At 46.2% G+C, this 20,462-nt stretch overlaps 1 protein-coding gene across 2 annotated transcripts in view; it reads left to right on the top strand.

The window, feature by feature from the left end:
• CHCHD5 (coiled-coil-helix-coiled-coil-helix domain containing 5) overlaps positions 1 to 13,358 on the top strand; it is an 18,898-nt gene extending 5,540 nt beyond the window's left edge. The window contains exons 2-4 of one of the 2 annotated variants that reach the window (XM_075577407.1): positions 1,936 to 2,072; positions 7,917 to 8,067; positions 8,493 to 13,358. In XM_075577407.1, the coding sequence (XP_075433522.1) occupies positions 1,975 to 2,072; positions 7,917 to 8,067 (249 nt within the window). In that variant the 5' untranslated portion in view covers positions 1,936 to 1,974 and the 3' untranslated portion in view covers positions 8,493 to 13,358. Of the gene's footprint in view, positions 1 to 1,931; positions 2,073 to 7,916; positions 8,068 to 8,492 lie in introns of both variants that reach the window. The other variant, XM_075577406.1, reaches the window with a different exon arrangement.
• Positions 13,359 to 20,462: the final 7,104 nt, after the last annotated feature.

Below are 20,462 nucleotides of genomic sequence, written 5' to 3'. Positions count from 1 at the left end.
CAACGGAAAGCATGCGCGAGCCCCTACTAAAGCCGCTTTAGGGGCTCAGTGGCAAGCAGCAGCAAGCGGGAGCAAGCAAGCAGTAACCATGCCCTGGGCCTCTCTCTGTCTCTCTGTCTCTCTGTCTCTCTGTCTCTCTGTCTCTCTGTCTCTCTGTCTCTCTGTCTCTCTGTCTCTCTGTCTCTCTGTCTCTCTGTCTCTCTGTCTCTCTGTCTCTTGCCACATACCAAGTGTGAGGGAGTTCCACGGGTGAGGAGGGGGGCCTAACGTCCGTGTTGGGACCACTTGGTTGGGCTCTCTCTCTATGCTGCCACCTCCAGGTATGGCCCCTGCACCACAGGTAGTGAGTGCCCAGTGAGCGGATGTGGAGAGAGAGGGGAGGGGACACTTTAGAAATACACGTTACGGCTCTTACTCCAGCGCGTGGAGGATGGGACCCTACAGGTGGTGGGCCCTGGTGGAGCCGAAGTGGCTACACTTGTGGTAGTTCCGCCACTGCTCTTAACCGTTAGGACTTACCTGGTACTGCAGGGGCCCTGGCAAGACAGAGGCCCTTATGAAGTACCGGATACGTCATTGGCTAAGGGATGATCAGTCCCCTCCACTTCTATTTCTTGTACCCCGGAGACCAGCCGAGTCTTTGTGAGGAAGCAGGGCGCTCTGGTGCCGCCCGACCTTCACCACCAAAAATATGAATGAAAAAGACTGCCTGGCTGTCTGAATGAGACTCCCTCGTCATGATTAAGGTGGCTTTGAATAAATGATGCTCGGTGTGGAACGAGACTTCCTTTTCAACGAGTGAGGCTCAATCTTAACATGTGAGAACTGCTATCTAGTGAATCAGACTTCCTCTGACAAAGCGCTTGTAGGCGTGAAACGCGTAGGAGAATGTGTGTACTGGTCTTAAAGCAACAGTCCAAGCTGCTGGGTTATTTTTTATTACTATAATTTTTTTCCCATTTAATATATGCATCAATACAATCTGCACAATGGTAAGTAATTAGCCAAGTTGCCGATCGATCCGTTCTCCTGTGATCGAGTGGCGAAGATTCGGCTCGGGGGGTTCACTAAATGGCTGCAGAAGAGTATTCTGCAGTCAGTGGAATGCATTTGCATATTAATATGACAAAGTTCTGTGGGGAAGATCATGTGACCAGGCAGTCACTAGATACAATTGGTGCACTGCTAGAGAGAGGGCAGGGCTTAAAAAGGGGTGTGTCTGAGCCTGTTTCAGAAGAGGAAGGGGATGTGACTTTGTAAACGGTTGCTATGGAAACAAAAAATGCTTGTTACATTATAATACATTACAAATGTAATTCAGAGTTATTTAAAAAAATGGTACAAGTATTTTCTCATGGTACAGAACTGATTTAGTTTAAAAAAAAAAGCGCATATTGCTTGATCTGCAGCTTTCATGAGTTGTTGAGTAAATGCATTTGATATTGAGACTGACCCCTTGAAGTCGTGGCACTCTGATGCCTTGGATTGGCGTCGTACCTAATAGCCCTCTGTGTATTTTCTCTTCATGCATATGTCCCTGAAGTGACCTTTTTGTGATCCTGAAATCTCGCACTCTCTTTAATTACGAGTTCGCTATTCAAGGTGTCACTTCTACAATACAGCTCAACCCCGTTATAGTGCGATCCGTTACAACGCGGATCAGCTTATAGCGCGATGTGAGCATGGCTCCCAATTTTCGTATGTATGAATACTTTACAACACGATTATTGGCATCTTAAATACTTTATTGTACAATTGTACATTATTTATAACGTGATCCGCTTATAACACGATGTGATTCTTCGGACCCCAAGCACAGCGTTATAAGGGGGTTGAGCTGTATTTGTCTTTTGTACGAGCTAACCCAGTATCACCCTCCTATTTGTGCATATGGCCCTGTGTTTCATCATGTCCTCTCCCCCATCCTACAGGCAGGCTGCCTTGGAGATCACCGCTAAATATTGCCGCAATGAGATGGAGGAGTACGGCCAGTGTGTCACCAACAGACCGGGGACTTGGCAGCAGGACTGTCACCTGCTGAAGGTTAAGGTGGCCAAGTGCACCTCTTCGCAGTGAGTAACCAGAAGCGGGATCCGCCTTTTGTCACATTGTTGACACTCAAGTCCCATAGTGGGCTATGTATCCAAGGCAAAGGACTGGCGCAAATGATGACTATCTTCGAATATCGAGGAGCGTTCAAAGGGATCTTTCCATCCCAGGGGCAGAACAAACACAGGGTCGTCCTTTGAGATTAGAGAAAAAAATGACATTTCACCGACAGCCATGCAAAGGCTTTAGCAGTAGTGCCCAATGTCTGGCAGTAGCTGCAAAGGCAAATAAGATTTTATCTTGAATTTAAATGGGGTATGAAGGGAAGGGAAGAAAACCTAATTATGCCACTGTATAAAGCACTAGTAAGGCAACATCTTGAATATGGAGTACAGTTTTGGGCACCACTCCGTTAAAAAGACATTATGGAACTAGAAAAAGTGCAGAGTGAGTAAATGAAGAATAAAGGGGATGGATAATCCTACTTGGGGTGCGGCCCCAGTAACTGTGCGTTCAAACTCTGCCCCCCCAGTAAATCCAGTCCCAGTTCCTACCTTGTCGCGCACCTTTCCCCAGCGGTGCGCGACAGGTTTTCAGGCAGGCAGGGGAATTTAAGATCAGCGTTTGCGACGGAGGCGTGGCCACGCCCCCGCCGGCGGTTCAGCCAATGAGGGCGAACCAGCCGCGTGAGGTCATGGCCACGCCCTTGCAAACCCACCGCCACGCCCCCTCCCGTCGCAAACGCTCCCTCTCCCCCCACCAAAGCCCAAACCGCAGATCGCGGTGCAGCGCTGTGCATGCGCCGCCACCCCCCCCCCTACCGGGCGCGCGTGCCACAGTGCTGACTAGGACCGAAGCCTTATGAGGAGAGGCTAGCAAACTTTGATTTATTTACATTTCAAAAGAGGCATCTAGGAGGAGATAGAACTATATACAAATATATTCAGGGTCAATACAAGGAGATTTCAAAATAACTATTCATCCCAAGGGCAGTACAAAGGATACAGGGTCACCCCTTAAGGTTGGAGGAAAGGCAATTTCACCAGCAACAAAGGAAAGGGTTCTTTGCAGTAAGGGCCGTTACAATGTGGAATTCATTACCCATGGAGGCTGTGATGGCAGATACAATAGATTTGTTAAAAAAAAAGTTGGATTTTTTTTTAGAAAGGAAAGGTATAAAGGGATATACCAAATAAGTATACATGGGATGGATGTTGTTCCAGGGAGTAATCTGATTGATTGCCAATATTGGGAGTCAGGAAGGAATTAATTTTTCCCCTTATGAGATATTCGATGATATTACACTGGGGTTTTGTTTTGCCTTCCTCTGGATACATATGCTGTAAGTACAAATATAGGATAAAGTATCTGTTGTGTAAATTTAGCATAGGTTGAACTTGATGGACGTACGTCTTTTTTTTCACCCTCAATTAATATGTAGCTCTGTAACCTGGGGGAGGGGGCGGGGGAGTCCCCAGAGCTTTAAAAAAATAAAATAAAAAGACCTTAAGAATTACAGTAGCTTTGTGACTTGGCGTCTGTCACAGGAGACCAGGGCTCTATCACAGGATCAAACACCAGACAGGGCACAGAGATTAAATAAACAGGGGTTTATTTCAGCCGGAGCCAGCAGACTGCAACGTAGTGCTCACCACAAACAAAGCGTGACCGCGGGGCCGAGGCGGGGCTTGGTATCTAGCACCAACCTCCAGCCGCGTGGACACGTCTGCGATGTAGATTGGTCGAAGTAGCCTGGTCGGGTTTGGTAGAGGTAAGAGTAGTCGGAGGTACTTTGCCGAGGTCGGGATTGGAGATGCCGATGGTCGTAGGTAGCTGTGGTAAGGAGTTTAGAAGACCCGGAGTCCAGAAGAATAGCAGAGGGTCAGAAAACAGAGGAGCTAGGAACCGGAGTACAAGACAAGACTTGGAGGCAAGAATAGCAGTGAACACTTCGCACGTAGTAAAGGTTTATGCTCAGCCGATTTGCCAGAGGGCAGGCTGAGCAAGGACCAATGAGGTTACAGGCTGAGAGCAGACACGTCAGTAAGGTTACAATAGAACAGGGAAAAACCCAGGCGCTCCCTACGAGGTGTATATTAAATGGGGTAAATGCAATAAGTAGTTTACAACCTTGAAATTGTTATACAAGGCTCCCCTCAATGTCGTCGTCTCTCCTATGGCTCTGACCCCAATAGGATCTATCCAGGATCCTTGTTGGTACAGGGATACAGAAAGAAAGGGGGGAGCACAGGTAGAGGAATGGTATAGTGATATGTATAACCTCTAATAAATGATGGTGGGGGTAATAAAAATGGAAACACACTTACACGGCCTTGTGTAAATGCTGTCCCATCAAGGTTTCTTTGTGGTCTTCTTTTTTCTGCTATGGTGGTTTTCTTTCTTCTCAGATCCAGGTATATTCTTAGGTTCGCCGACGACTTTTCATTCAGACGTCGCCCTCGAGGCAAACAGATAGATATATAAACAAAGTTTAAGAGAGAGTACAAATAATGGTATTGGGTGTCAGGCTATGATGTAAAATAAAGCAGCAATCAACTGCAGTCACTCACACGGACAAGTGTGAGTGCAACCTATCGGGGAGGTATCTTTTCTTTTGTCACATGGAGGGTGACCGAATTCAGTGTCTTATAAACACATGCAGATGGTGGGTGATAAATAATAAATATAAAAATGATACTCACACGGCCTTGTGTGAGTAAGCACACATACAGGTATCTTCTTAAGAAACTTCTTTTAACTCCAATGTTGGCTTCCAAGTATAGGGAGAGTGGCAGGACGCTCCTCCCCTTTAGTAATGAGACGAAGAACAGTCTCAAATGCAGAGTACCAGTCCTTTATTAAGCATAAAAAAACTACTGAAATAAAACAAAAAAGATAAAAAAAGAATAAAGCCAGTCTTAAGGATCCGATGTCGTAGGGCGCGTGGCACGCAGCTAACTGCCTCCGCGTCCGGATATGGTGCTGCGTTCCTGGTGTCCTACTCCTCGACGGTGGCTGTGAGTGTCCAAAATTGCTAACAAGAAAGAGCTCCAACATCGGTCACCCTCCATGTGACAAAAGAAAAGATACCTCCCCGATAGGTTGCACTCACACTTGTCCGTGTGAGTGACTGCAGTTGATTGCTGCCTTATTTTACATCATAGCCTGACACCCAATACCATTATTTGTACTCTCTCTTAAACTTTGTTTATATATCTATCTGTTTGCCTCGAGGGCGACGTCTGAATGAAAAGTCGTCGGCGAACCTAAGAATATACCTGGATCTGAGAAGAAAGAAAACCACCATAGCAGAAAAAAGAAGACCACAAAGAAACCTTGATGGGACAGCATTTACACAAGGCCGTGTAAGTGTGTTTCCATTTTTATTACCCCCACCATCATTTATTAGAGGTTATACATATCACTGTACCATTCCTCTACCTGTGCTCCCCCTTTCTTTCTGTATCCACGTCAGTAAGGTTGACTGTGGTAGGCTTTTCAGATGCATGAGACGGGGGTGGGGGGGAGGAACCCTGATGAGGACAGGTGATGCGGTGCTTGTGCGCGCTGACCACGCACCGCATGTGCACCCTGCGCGCCGGTGATGTCACCACATCGGCGCAACCTGGAGGCGGGACCAGAGGAAGCTGTATTTACAGCCGCGCAGGATGCGCCCCCCTATGATGGTGGCTGGTACCGGGAGGAGGGAGAGAAGCATCACGGGTGGAGGAAGGAGCGGGGGGGTCCCGATCACGAGTTGAGGTACGTAGCGAGTGCACCGAGCGCGTCACGGATTATGGATCCTGACAAGGACACAGCACTGTCACCTTTGGTGTGAGCTTTACTCGCATCAAACAGGGAATACAGGTGGAATCCTAGGTGCCCGGTGCCACCGAAATGGCTTAGGCCGCGCTTATAGTGCCCACGACGCGGCGGATGACGTCGCCCGTAGCAAAAGTTGTATTTCGTTTTCCAGTGACGTCGCTGGCGACAGGATGAAGTATTGGTTCATGTGGCGACAGTCTCTGAAAAATCAAATTTAACCCGCTACCAAAAAAAAAATTCCGCTCCGTTGCGCTTACTATAAGTGCTGGCGACGGAGTCAATTGTTTTGTTTTCTAACGCCGTCGCGGGCACTGTAAGCGCAGCCTTACCCGGCGCTGCTTCCACTCCCTGTGGTGGATCGGGAACTGCAGGCAGCGCTGGATGCGTGTCGCAGGCACGCAAGTCGAAATCTCCTTCAGAAAGGCTCGCAGCCTCGTCTTCGGGTGTGTCTGGCGCAACCTCGGAGAATGCTATTTAGTCCATCTCCACGCCAGTCCAGGAATGATCTGTGTGGAACGGAGATCGGCCGCCCCCTTTTATAGATTCCTGTCTCCATAGGAAATCGTAGAGAAAGGGTGGCGACCAATCACGGCACGGATGCTACGTGAGCCAATCGCAGAGTGAGCTACATAGGCCAATCAGGGCAGCGGGGAAATTCAAACTAACTAACCACTGAGACCTGGGTCAGTTGGGTCTTCAAACATCAGGGTCCAGTTTCAGCCGGATACCTCCCGTGGAGATGGATGACTCGGTCTGACCTGGCCCTGCCCTCAGCCACAGTTCCCCAGGCCTGAGTACACACCCCTCCCCCTCCACTCCCTGCTATAGCCATTTCTCCAGACGCGTGGGCTGAACAAAGGGTTTCTCAGCCCTGCGTGTCCGGAGACCACGGCTATGCGTAAACACATTTTTTTTATGCGTGCAGTTACATTATACACAGAAAAGAGAGGTTTACACATACATTCACATAATATATTGGCTGACACAGACTGCGCAGTGGCGAGCGCGATCACATTGCCTGAAGGCATTCATCGCGCCCGTAGACCACGCGTGCGACAGCAGCAGGGGGTGCGCGAGGAATCCAGTCAATCTGGATGCCACCTCCGGGATGTCAGAGGCACGCCCCCCCATGGTGCATCTACCTTGGCCACAAAACGCTTCCGCTTAATGCGGGTGACGTCACTTGTGCGGTCTTTGCTGCATGGACGCAGCCTTCCTCGGGATTCGCGTTAAATAAAACTGTAGAAGAGCATGGCCAGCAAACCCAATCACAGACGGCTGATTCAACCTTTTGGTGTCTCATCAGGCTGGCTGGCCTTGTATTCCACTTTAATGTAATGCTCAAATCATTTGCTAGGTGGCGCTGTTGTGATTAAAATGCAATTTTGCCTCCTGTGCTTAAGCTTATGGCTGCCGTATTACATGGGTTTTCAGCACAGCCTGGGATAAAGAAGTGCAGAGCCAGTAAGACTTATCCACAGACAGCTGTTTTGACCCTTTTGGGTCTCTTTAGTGTGAGGCTGATTATACTGGCTTTGCCATGTGAGGTTGGACGAAGTTCAACAAAACAAAGAATTCGGAATACATTGTAGTACTTTTTTCTTTTATCAGTGATCAGATATGTTGCTAGCTGGTCCCTTCTGTCTGTCACCCTGTGGTGAAAGGGATAGACTCAATATCCCATAGCCACCTTTTCTGTGTCACTGTGTCACCCGGCGGTGGGAGGGACAGACTTCATGTCCCACTGCTCCCTTCTGTCTTTCACTCTTCTGTGACAGGCATGTCCCATAGCTCCTGCTGTCTGTCACTGTGTCACCCTGCGGTGGGAGGGACAGACTTCATGTCCCATAGCTCCCTCCTGTCTGTCACCCTGTAGGGGGAGGGACAGATTCTATGTCCCATAGCTCCCTTCTGTCTGTCACTGGGTCACCTTGTGTTGGGTGGGAGGGACAGACTCCATGAGCTATAGCTCCTTTTTATACTTTGTGCGGTCATGGAATTGTGAACGTAATTACCAGTTCCCTGTGTTCCCTTTTTTTCAGCCCTGTCATACAAAGGATCCGCACTGAATGTGCTGAACCCTTTGTGGCTTTTGAGCAGTGCCTGAAGCAGAACCAGACGTCGGTGGAAAACTGCTCCAAACACGTCACGGATTTCCTTAAGTGTGCACAGAATGTCAAGATCACAGAATAGGTAATTCAAGACGTTGAAGGACAACATGTTATACTTACCGGAAAACTGGGGACGTTTACCTCCTCCCCTCCTGATTCAGGAAAATCAGAGATGAGTATCTCACCGACCTACAGGAACACACACCCCTCTCTCCTCCAGATACAGGGAAATCGGGGACACAAACTTCTCACTGAATACAGAAACTCATACTTCTCCTCCTGAGACAGGGAAATCAGGGACACACATCTCATCGAAAACACTGTGGGATCAGGAACACATACCTCTTTATACAGCTACACCAGGAACACAAACTTCTTGCCTCCTAATCCACTGACCCCCTTGCACACTTGCCCCTCTCACATTCCTGACACTGAGGGCATGTGCCCATCACCCCCTTCTCATGCGCCAGTTCTCAATCTCCATGACATCATTGTGTATTTTCACAGGTCTTCCACATACGCGATGGAGCAATAAGTTCATGCCCGAAACGCAAGTTCTCGTGACCCGAACGCTCGGTGAGAAGATCCTGATGTCTCTGTGGACGGTGATTCAAAACTATTCTTCCACCAAGTGAACATAATGCTCAAGGATTTCACTGGGCGCCTTCCGAGGTCTAAACGTCTTAGCAACTTCGTGGATCATTTTACAGTTTGTCGTGTGTTTTGATACCATGTAAAAGAGGTAGATTTGAGTTTTGCAAACACACACACAGCCCCGGCAAGCTCAGAACCCAAACCCACCACACCATATCCATGTGCGTCAAAAGGAGAGTTACTGGGATTGTGACTTCATGTATACAACACAAGACAAGAAGCCCCAATGCTACAACCAATACAACAAATTCTATAGATAAATACTTATCTGTGTTCTCGTAAGTAAGGGTCAAATTCCTTGGTCAAAGTATTTTCAAGCCTGTAACCATGCCAAGATTATACCCTTTTTACAGGTCCTAACATTACCTGCAAACCAAGGAACCCAACACTCGAGGATTTCACTGTTCGCCTTACGAGGTCCAAACGTCTTAGCAACTTCGCCGATCGTTGTACGGTTTGCGTTGCGATACGATGTAGAAGAGGTAGATTTGAGTTGGTAGAAGTGGCGACGAATAAGTGTTCTTGTTACATTTGGATACTGTGAGTGTATTTAACATCCTATTTATTGGGTTCCATAACGGGATGAGACCTTTCTCCGCTGCCATTCATCCGCTGGACGTTTTGCCCCTAAAGTAAGGGATTATCGTTCGCATTACGGGGTTAACTTCAGGGGCTTTAGAGTAAGTGGATAAGGTTAGGGAGTCTTAAAGAGGCAATCTTTATTTGTTGTATGCATCCTTTGATTACCTTTTTATTGAAAATTGATTCCTTAAGGTGCCGATTGATGTGTTCCACCGTGATCGATCAGCAAAGATGCTGCTTCTCAGGGTTTACTAAATGGCCGCTTTTCAGTTTCAAATCAATCCTTCAGTCACTATAACCCAGCAGCTACAATGTTTGTTTATATGACGAAGGTAACATTATCTATTATTTTTAGTCAGTGTAATCCAGCAGCTACAATGTGTCCTTTATATTACTACGGTAACTTTTATCTATTGTTACAGTTTGCAGCTCAAACTGCTGGGAACATTAGCAACAAATGATCACAAATAGTGAGGTGTTGCGAAGATCTCGCGCTGCGAAGGTGGGCTAAAACCTGCTGTTGAAATAACAGGATGATCAGTGTTAAAACGCATTAAAAAGGCATTAAGAGTGAAATAATAAAAAAAATGCAGTAAGTATTATCTAATGGCACAGAACAGATTTATATGTATGTATGTAGGATATTGCACGGATTGCTCCTTTAAGGTAAGGGGTTAAGGGTTTTTAGGGTAAAGATTAACATTAGGGGTTTTCAGGGTATGATTAGGGGTTACGGTGGACGTTTTCATGGGGGCTAAATGTCCCGGCGGCAAAAGATTTTAGACGCCGCCATAAAGCACCTGAATTGACTCCTCTCAGAGATGTATGTACTGTATGTATGATCGATCTTGTGTCCCAGATTAAGGCAGGAAACTCTATTTCTATATACAGGGTTTATTTACAGGGGTTAAGTAACACAATAGGCCACCATCCATTTAAGGATAAACAAATCATAAAAGTAAAGTCCAAGCCTATCAGGAGACTAAATCTAAACATCAGCTCCCTCTCTTATTGTCGCTGGCCAAATAAACTGGTTCCTTAGGCAACCAAATATACATCATTTAGTCCATATCTGATTTGGTGCCCTAGGGAAATCCCTCCCATGATAGTCCGAGAAAGCACTCTGAATCCAATGTCCTGGACAGGACAGTCCTGCTTCCACAGCCAACGCGCGTCCTTGTTTCTTCCTGGATGTGCCACCCAGGCAGTCCCAGCCTACCACTATCCAGCAAGCCTAGGGGGCTGTGCCAGCCAGCTTCCTTCTGGCTGGGGAGAAGCCTCTCTTTCCTGCCCCCCCCTCCCCCCCCTCCCCCCCTCCCCTTCTCCTGGGGAAAGCAGTCTCTCTCTGTGTACAGCTCTGTCTGCCTTTTACACTCCTGCTCACTCAGGAGACCAGGCTGATTAGCTGATTTGCTGCACCTGCAACAAGAGCCTCTCCAGGGGAGGTTAACTTCCTGTAGGCTGGAAACCACACTAGCTGCACCACTCTAGCCCACACAGATAGTGACTGCATCACATATCCCTCTCACCAGCATAACACTGTCCTGTGAAGTGGCCAGCCTCTTTATCGGAGGCGTCCGGCATCCATCTCTCTTCTTTTTCCTTGTCTTCCAGTTGACGAGGCTTTCAACTTTCCCTCTAGTTTTTACTTCATCTTTTCCTTTACGCTTCTTGCCTAGAAGGGTTTTTAAACCAGATCCTGTGGAAACCTGTCTTGGTGGGCTAACTTGCAGTTTGGCCTTCTCTTGTGAAGACCGTAACTCCGCTTCAGCGATGATGGCTTCTGGACCTTTCTCCATCAATGTACATTCAGCGGTTGAGACTAGAGACTGGTCATCCACCACAAGTTTTGTGGTGCTAGACAATTTTGCGTTGGCTGTCATCACTAATATTGGTTAGCTTTCTCCGTCGGCACCTGGGGGACTTGTAGCCGGTATGACCTCCCATTAGTTGGGTTCCAATGTTCTCTTCCGGAACATCTTTTCCATTCTTGTCACTCCCACGACGATCGGTGTCTGGTTCCACACCATTTTACTCCAGTACTTCAACTTCGGCAGGATTCTCATTAACCCAAATTGCAATTACAGTCGGCAGACTTGTAGGCTTGGGCCTTTCTTTCGGGATTCCTTAATTTACTCCGGGAGTATTGTTGGATAATCCGTGAGGTCTTTCTCGGCATACGATCACGGACGCCTTTGGCAAGGAATCCACTTTGGAACCTGTGGGCACTGCAGTACGCCTGGATTCTTACTGTGCTACTCCATTGCAACTTGGTCCTTTCATTCCGTGCCTTGTGGAAAGCAGACTGTAGTACTGCAAAGGCATTGCAGTTACGCTTACAGGAACGCACAGCTTGCTCAGGCGGATCAAACTTTGCGATCTCATTTTGTATTTAAGCTGTGTCTTCCCCCCCCCCCCCAGCTCTCGCTGTACCCTTGTCTTCACGGCATAGGTCTCTGTGAGATAGACACTTGGGTAAGGCCAATACCTTTTCCTGCAGTGGAGAGGTATGAGCAAATTTACAGTGCTTATTAATGTGTAGGAGATTGCGTTTCTAAACCCAAATACAATCACCTTTTTTTAAATGCTAATCTGGGTATAGAATTTCTTATTTAATTATATTTATCATGCCACTTCAGATTTTAAACCAAATGATTATCCCAAATGAATTTTACATAGTAACGCTCTAGTAAAGCATACTAGCATTAGATAAGCGTACATGGTTTTTTAACTTGCAAGTATTACAGTTGGTAATTGTACCACAACTATCACCAGCATGGTTGATTTGATTTACTAATTCGAATTGAGCCCTATATAAGCAACGTTCCCCACGTCCTTCGCATGAACCTGACAAAGAATTACGATATGCAAAACGCGTAGGTCATGCAAGGACGTGGAGTTTTTTTTTTTGACCGCACACGGCCACCGCAGTTCACCTGGGCGCTCTGGACCCTAGTCCTGTTGACCGGACGCGGGAGCAGGAGAGCACTGTCAGAGTGCAGGAGTCGACTGCGTGTACCGGAGGCGGTTCTTATATGAGAGTTACTTGTTTACTCACATTTTTTTTAATTTAATAAATTGTATTTTTATACTGTACCGGCGGTTGTCATCCTTTTACATCTTTATGGAGCCACTCGCGAGGTGAGGACGCAAGGTGTTGTGTTTTTACCCAACACTGAACGAACAGAAGAAGCCGACATCTGAGAGGAGGAGCCAATACTACACGCAAATGAACCACTTTGTAATTTGGTATCACACATGGCCGTGTGAGTACAATAGTCTGTTTTATTATTCGCCCTCACCACCCCGAGAGCTTCTCTCATTCTGATCACATTGATGTAAATTTTGGTATCGACCACTCTTGCGCCTCCCGACTTTGTTTTTGTTTTTTTTACCTGTAGTGGAGACACCTGTGCTTTACTGTTAAGCCGAGCCTCATTCTGTTTTTAACTCTACTGCCATCTTTTCCATGGACTCCTTCTGTGATCCAAGTGTCTGTTTTAGGTTTGTAACCTTTTTTTTTTTTCTCCAACTTCATCTTTTCAGACAACGTTTTAACTGCTGACAGTAGTCTTTGCAGACTCTTTCTCTCTGCAGTACTGTAATCTCAGTACTCTAATCTAAATTCTCCGTCTTTTGAGCTCTTCTCTTTTCCTGTGGTCAAGGCACTGGTGCTGATGATGGATTTCTGTAGAGCAGCCTTTTCTTTCTCAAACGCTTTCTTTATTAAGGGTCATCTCTCTTCCATCTCTAGCAGTGGATTGTTGAGTACTGAGCTTTCCTCTTAGCTTCTTCCCAGCTCCTGTGCAAGTTTGAGGTTGTCCTCCGGCAGAGTTGCAAGTTGCTGGGGTGTGGGTTCAGCTGTCGGCTTTATCTCTTCCGCTACCTTTTTTTTGAAGTCTTTTCCGTTTTGACGCCTCCTGCTTTCAGAAGCTCAGCAGTCTCTATATCATATTGCTATTGAGTTTTGTGTTAACAAAACACAGAACCCCAGTAAGCTCTTTTTGGGAACCCCTGAGCCCCCACAAAATATATATATGTATATGTGTCAAAATTGAGTGCTATTGAGCGTGGCATATGTATACAACAGACGACAGAGAAGCCCAATGCTACATCCAACATGACAGAAATACACAGTAAAATACTTATATATTCTCTTGAAATAGGGTCATTTAGTTTAACCCTTTGGCCAAAGCGTTGTAAGCTTGCGAGCCACGTCAAGGCAGACACCTGTTCGCAAGTCCTAACACTACCAGATAAAATACTATTTTATCTGGTAGTGTTAGGACTTGCGAACAGGTGTCTGCCTTGACGTGGCTCGCAAGCTTACAACGCTTTGGCCAAAGGGTTAAACTAAATGACCCTAATTCAAGAGAATATATAAGTATTTTACTGTGTATTTCTGTCATGTTGGATGTAGCATTGGGCTTCTCTGTCGTCTGTTGTATTGAGTTTTGTGACCTGATTCTCCAGCCTGCCTGTAAGGATCTGTTGAAGGCTCCGCCCCCGCCAAGGCCCCGTTGCCTGATTTGGTTCCAGCTTCTCTCCTGCCTGCAGCAGCAAACCGGAATCTGATTCGCTGAGCCTCCTATTTAGGCTCAGCCCTTCCACCAGGAAGTTGGCTGAGTATAAGCCTTGTGACGGTTGCTGGTCGCAAGCACTCTGCCTTGTCTTGCCTCGTACCTTGGAGTTCGCTGCTCTCTCCAATCCTCGACCTCAGCTCCCCTACGACTACCCTGGTTTCTCCAATCCTCGACCTCAGCTCCCCTACGACTACCCTGGTTTCTCCAACCCTCGACCTCGGCTCCCCTACGACTACCCTGGTTTCTCCAACCCTCGACCTCAGCTCCCCTACGACTACCCTGGTTTCTCCAATCCTCGACCTCGGCTCCCCTACGACTACCCTGGTTTCTCCAATCCTCGACCTCGGCTCCCCTACGACTACCCTGGTTTCTCCAACCCTCGACCTCGGCTCTCCTACGACTACCCTGCTCTCTCCAACCCTCGACCTCGGCTCCCCTACGACTACCCTGCTCTCTCCAACCCTCGACCTCGGCTCCCCTATGACTACCCTGCTCTCTCCAATCCTCGGCTTGCCTTTAACGATTCTTCATTCTCCTACCCCTGACCCGGCTATCCACGACTACGAACCTGCACACCGGACGGACATAACCTCGCGTCGCTATGTTGGTGTTTGCTAATCCCCACCTCGGCCTCGCGGTCCTGTCCCGGATTGTGGCGAGCATCCGTTTCACCGCCGATTTCCTGTCCATGGTTGTTCTTTTCAAACGCCAATTACTCTTGAAGCGTTTGCATTTTATTTGCTAAATCAACTCTCCACAGTATTTCATTGTGCATCTGTTTCATGGTATCACAAAGAGCATTCAAGACCAGCTATTTGCGTTTTCAGAGCTTGAAGCTATCCTTCTGCACTTCTTTTGTCCACTCGGTACAGTTGCCTGTTCAGCTTCTTTGGCGTTGTCTCGATTCCACATCTCTCAGCTGATTCAGAGACTTAAATCCGTTTCCTTTTTTCTATTTCTGGCCTGCAGTTGCCAGTGCTCATCCCAGACCTTACCCAGCTGCAGCCTGGCCCTCTCCTTGGCCGTGTGGTCCAGCAGCTTGCGGGCATTGTCCAGCTCGGTCTCATAGCGCAGTCGCAGGCTTGCCACCTGACGGATGGACACCACCTCCCTCTCCTCCATTTTGGAAAGCTGTATCTTGAGCTCAGCAATCTGCTCCTGCAATTTGATCATGAAAGTCGGCGAGTCTTCTCCAGCTCTTGTTGACTCCCTGTAGGCTGGAAAGCACACAAACTGCACCACTCCAGCCCGTACAGTGACTGTGTGTGTGTGCACGCACACATGCATATACACATACACACACACACACACTTTTTTTTACTGTCACATACGCTTACTGTCACACACATACACATATATACACACACACATACATACACACACACACTTTTACTGTCACACACACACACACTGTCGCAACCTAAAGCAGCAACCCATCTAGACGCCTACATTGACGCCTATAATGTTAGTATTTTGCCCCCTTCAGCATGTCCCGCTCCTTTTTTATATTTAAATGTTTTCTTTTAAATCCTGTTTCTCTCTTTCTCTAGCGTTCGAGGTTACCATGGTAACTTTTTTAAGACTTCTCTGTGGGGGCCGAGCGCGCCATTTTAATCTCCCCAGCGTCTAATATTTCAAATGCTTCTATCTCTCGAACATGTTATAAGTAAAAAATAGTGTTGGAAATGTCAACATTTATCTCATAAAGTAAGTTTAAAAAAAAAAAAAAAAAAATGCTAAAGGCAGTCAGTGTAGACTATTACTGTAAAGCTACAGCTCAAGCAATATCGTAAAGTGTTTTTAATCCGTTCTCTACTATAAGAAAATACCTGTAGCTTTTAAATGAGAAAAAATAAACAATTTTAAAGACATTTTTAATGTATTCTTATGCAACAGGCATTTTTGTTCCTATAGCAACCATTTACACAGTCACATCCCCTTCCCCTTCTGAAACCGCATCACCTTTTTAAGCCCTGCCCTCTCTGAGTGAACCAATTGAATCTAGTGCCAGCCTGGTCACATGATCTTCCTCACAGAACTTTGGCTGTCAGTGCAGCAGAAGATTAGAGAGGGGGGGCGGGGGAATCCTGCTCAGCTGAGAATAGTTACTTGCTAGAGAGGTGCTATCAGGGATAACAAGCATATATACAAATGGAAGGGAAAAGATCCCTAAACGATGCACTCTACTCAATCAAAATAATAAATTGTTTGTTTTATAAACGGTAAACATAGAAAAATGATTAAACCTAAGGGGATGTGCTGTAGGAAATCCTATATGTGGATTCCTCTATTGCCGAATGGCATAGGTAATTATAACCCTAGAGTAGCCAATCATGCTAGGTGTATCTTGCAATGAATGCAAGATGTGGAATTAAACACCTACACGTAAATACAGCATATACAGTTGCTGAGACAGGTCCCTACAGGGTTGTGGCATAAATATACAGTAATCCTGCTGGGTGTAACAATATATGCTTAATATCAGGTGACACTAGCTTAATATTCAAAGCGTGGCAATGTCATCAAAATGTGCCTGTGTACAATGCATAACACTCTAGCCTACACACATAAGCTCAGTAGAAACCCAGCATGTAAACAGCCCCAGTGATCTGTAAAATGATCTATCTGGGGATATATGTTGCCGGATCTACTCACAGTCACCTATTGTATCTGCGCTTTTGCAGACACTCCTAATTGCTGGCATATAGCTCAGCATACACTCGTAGTGGATAGTAATCACTGCTGGACATCCATACCCCAATGCCGCTATCTCTAGCTAGTGGGATCCACATCTGTGGCCCACATCTTTGTTAAAACTGTATAGCTCTATTTCGGCAGAAGTTCCCTTCATCAGGAACGAAACGCGCGTCGGGATGACGTCACAGTGACGTCGGGTGTGCGACAGACGCATAGGTGTCTGTTTACAGTCTGCCGAAATAGAGCTATACAGTTTTAACAAAGATGTGGGCCACAGATGTGGATCCCACTAGCTAGAGATGGCGGCATTGGGGTATGGATGTCCTGCAGTGATTACTATCCACTACGAGTGTATGCTGAGCTATATGCCAGCAATTAGGAGTGTCTGCAAAAGCGCAGATACAATAGGTGACTGTGAGTAGATCCGGCAACATATATCCCCAGATAGATCATTTTACAGATCACTGGGGCTGTTTACATGCTGGGTTTCTACTGAGCTTATGTGTGTAGGCTAGAGTGTTATGCATTGTACACAGGCACATTTTGATGACATTGCCACGCTTTGAATATTAAGCTAGTGTCACCTGATATTAAGCATATATTGTTGCACCCAGCAGGATTACTGTATATTTATGCCACAACCCTGTAGGGACCTGTCTCAGCAACTGTATATGCTGTATTTACGTGTAGGTGTTTAATTCCACATCTTGCATTCATTGCAAGATACACCTAGCATGATTGGCTACTCTAGGGTTAGAATTACCTATGCCATTCGACAATAGAGGAATCCACATATAGGATTTCCTACAGCACATCCCCTTAGGTTTTAATCATTTTTCTATGTTTACCGTATATAAAACAAACCATTTATTATTTTGATTAAGTAGAGTACAGCAGAAGATTATCCAGGATGCATTTAGTGAGCTCTCAAGCCTAATCTTCAGTGACCGATTACAGGAGAACGGCTCGATCAGCAATTTAGCTAATCACTTGTCAGTGTGTAGATTGTATTGATGCACATATTGAATAAATGGAAGGAAAACAAATTTAAACTACAGCTTGATCTGCAACTTTAAAAGTGCAATTCTTGTTAGCTCTCAAAAATCAACATTTGAATAACTCCATTTAATTAGCGGCATTCAACCAAAGTAACCCTTTCCCTGCCGGAGGGACCTGCAACATATTGCAGAACAATATAACAACCAAGTTGATACGGTATTTTGTGCTTCCTTGTCCGTGGATTAGCGTTACAAGCCGTGTAAGGCCGCGATTATAGTAGGCCCGAGCGATGGGGAGGCTGATGCGTCACGAGGCTGGTTCGCTCTCATCGGCTGAACCGCTCGCGCGCACTGCGGCCGGCCCGCTTCAGCTGTTGCACTTCGTTTGCGCGAAATCTCCCGCCCCGTCGCGCCTACTATAAACGCGTTCTAACGCAGGAGTCTGCTTCGGGGAATTCGCGTCATAGGGGTTAGAAAGTTAAGTGGCACACCCGTGTGCTTGTTTGCATGTCCCTTTTACCCAGAAGCCCTAGCTGCAGCTTACCCACTGGGTAACATGGCAATGGGGTGAGTGAAGCAGGTTTGGGATCCCGAGTTCTCTGTCTTGGGCTGCCAAGTGTAATCATTGCTAAAGTCTCCTGAATAGGCGGTCTCGTGCGGCAAAATGGTGTCCCGTTCAAGGAGATGCCCTGCTACCTATGAACAAAACGTAATACATATTTATTTTATTTTTTAAATCAAACTGAGTACATTGCTGCTTTTTTTTAAGGATTTGGTTTGCTGCAAAGTGACAATATAAAAGTGGTGTTTCTGTGAAAGTGGAGAGGGTTCTCTCTCTCTCTCTCTCTCTCTCTCTCTCTCTCTCTCTCTCTTCCAATTCCGTCTCTCTCTCTCTCTCTCTCTCTCTCTCTCTCTCTCTCTCTCTCTCTCTCTCTCTCTCTCTCTCTCTCTCTCTCTTCCAATTCCGTCTCTCTCTCCTCCAGCATTCTTACTTTCTCCTGACGTGACAACCGACTTCCTCTCTTTCATTCTCCCGTCTGCGTTCTGTGTAAACTTTATAGCTGTCTGACTCTCCTTATCTGCCACCAGGCTATGTGCATTATGACGTCGCCAGTATGATGTCACGTGCCAGATACATAGCCTACCAGGTACAACCCCCAGAAGTTGTCTTTCTTTATCAGAGAAATTATAATAACTCATAGAATCAGTGTCAGATTTCCTGTTAGGCCGGGCCTAAGGCGGCAACATTTTGGGGTGCAAATATGTCTGCCCCCATTTGCATTTGCTGCGCTCTTGGGCCTATCGGACCCAATGGGAAGGACTTGCTTACCTGTGCCCGCCGCCTCCTTTCTGCCGCCCTGCTTCTCCAAAACCGTGCGTCAACTGACGCTGCGGATGTAACAAACGACATCACACGGCGTCCCGTTGCCATGGTAACCATGGCGTCATTTGACGCTGGATTCTGAAGGAGAAGCAGGGAGGCAGCAAGGAGGCGGTCGGCACAGGCAAGTGCCTAAGGGCACCAGGATTTGAAAATAAAAATCGAATGGATCCAATTGTATCCAAACATAGACAAAAACCTGCTCCTTGATCTCGGGAACCATCATGCAAAATGTGGTTACGCTATCTTAAGAGGTGTCCAAATACATAGCGAACAAACAACTTTCCAAAATATATAGTATATTTTGTTTCCAAGTTTGTATACAATGTGACTACCTTTGCATGCCATTTCCCAGAATCCTTAGTTGCAGTGGAAGCACTGTATGCCAAGTGTGAATGTGCTCACGTGTGGTATTTTGATTTGCTATTGAATGTTTGGAATCTAAGAAGAGAAATCAGAAAATTGTGGAGGTTCTGGTCCCCCCCCCCCCCCCCAAAAAAAACATGTCTTCTAATGAAAACGTTTCGGTTTTGTTCTGTAAAAGACGTTACATGCTAGACTCCAAATTCAAGGAGACTCACAGATAATTGTGACGTTTGATACTATTGTGGTGTCATTTTTATTTTATTTATGAACCACCTTTTCAATATCAAATGATAGAGAAAGAGGGGAGTAGAAGTCAATGGTCAAGATGTTTTGGTGCTGGGTATGACTACTAATTAACACTGATTGATTGCTATGAGTTCTCGCTTGTTTGTATGGCCAGCGCTGTTTAACATATTTTGCGTGTCATTGGCGATTAAATAATTCTCCGTGAATATGGTGGTAATTCTTATAATAAAATTGGACCACGGCGATTTTTTTTTTAACGCCAAATTTTTAACAATTCACTATTGACCTAAGCATAAAATGTAGATTTTATTATTTCCTTTTATTGGCAGCGGCTCTCGATCTTGTACAGTCTTGTTCAGTCAATGTGTACCTCAACAGGGCCGAGTCCGTTGAATGCCATAAAATAAAAAAAAGTTGTATTTTTCCAGCGACCACTGATAAATGGAGTATTTTATTGTATTAAAAGTTAATTATTATTATTTTAACACTGAAACACCCATAATTCCACTTACAGTTGTTTAAAGATGATCGCGCGCGTCACAACTACACATGAAACGCTCAAACTATTTCCTGCCCCCAGGACATTTGTAACGTGTATTAGACACAGTGTTCATTTGTGATGTTGAGCTTTTGTATAGCTACAGGCGTACCTCAATCTGTACCCTCGTAAGACCACAGTGTCTTATTGATGATGAAGTGTCTAATTGGTTAAAGGTTCGGACCCATGTAGGATCAAAGCGACCTAATGACCGTGACATGCATAATCGGCGGATGGATCAGTCCCATTTGGGGCCAAGGTGACCTAACGAACGTGACACGCTCAACGGGGTGAATGGGTCAGGCCCGAGTAACCCAACAGTGGCATGTTTTAATGGGTTGACAGGTCCAATCCCCACAGTGGCCTATTGATGGCGAAGTGTCTAATTGGTTAAATGATCAGTCTCATGTAGGATCAACGCGACTTAATAAC

Source organism: Ascaphus truei, chromosome 20 (assembly GCF_040206685.1).
Source record: "Ascaphus truei isolate aAscTru1 chromosome 20, aAscTru1.hap1, whole genome shotgun sequence".
NCBI classification, from domain to species: domain Eukaryota; kingdom Metazoa; phylum Chordata; class Amphibia; order Anura; family Ascaphidae; genus Ascaphus; species Ascaphus truei.
This window is presented reverse-complemented; position numbering and strand designations above follow the sequence as displayed.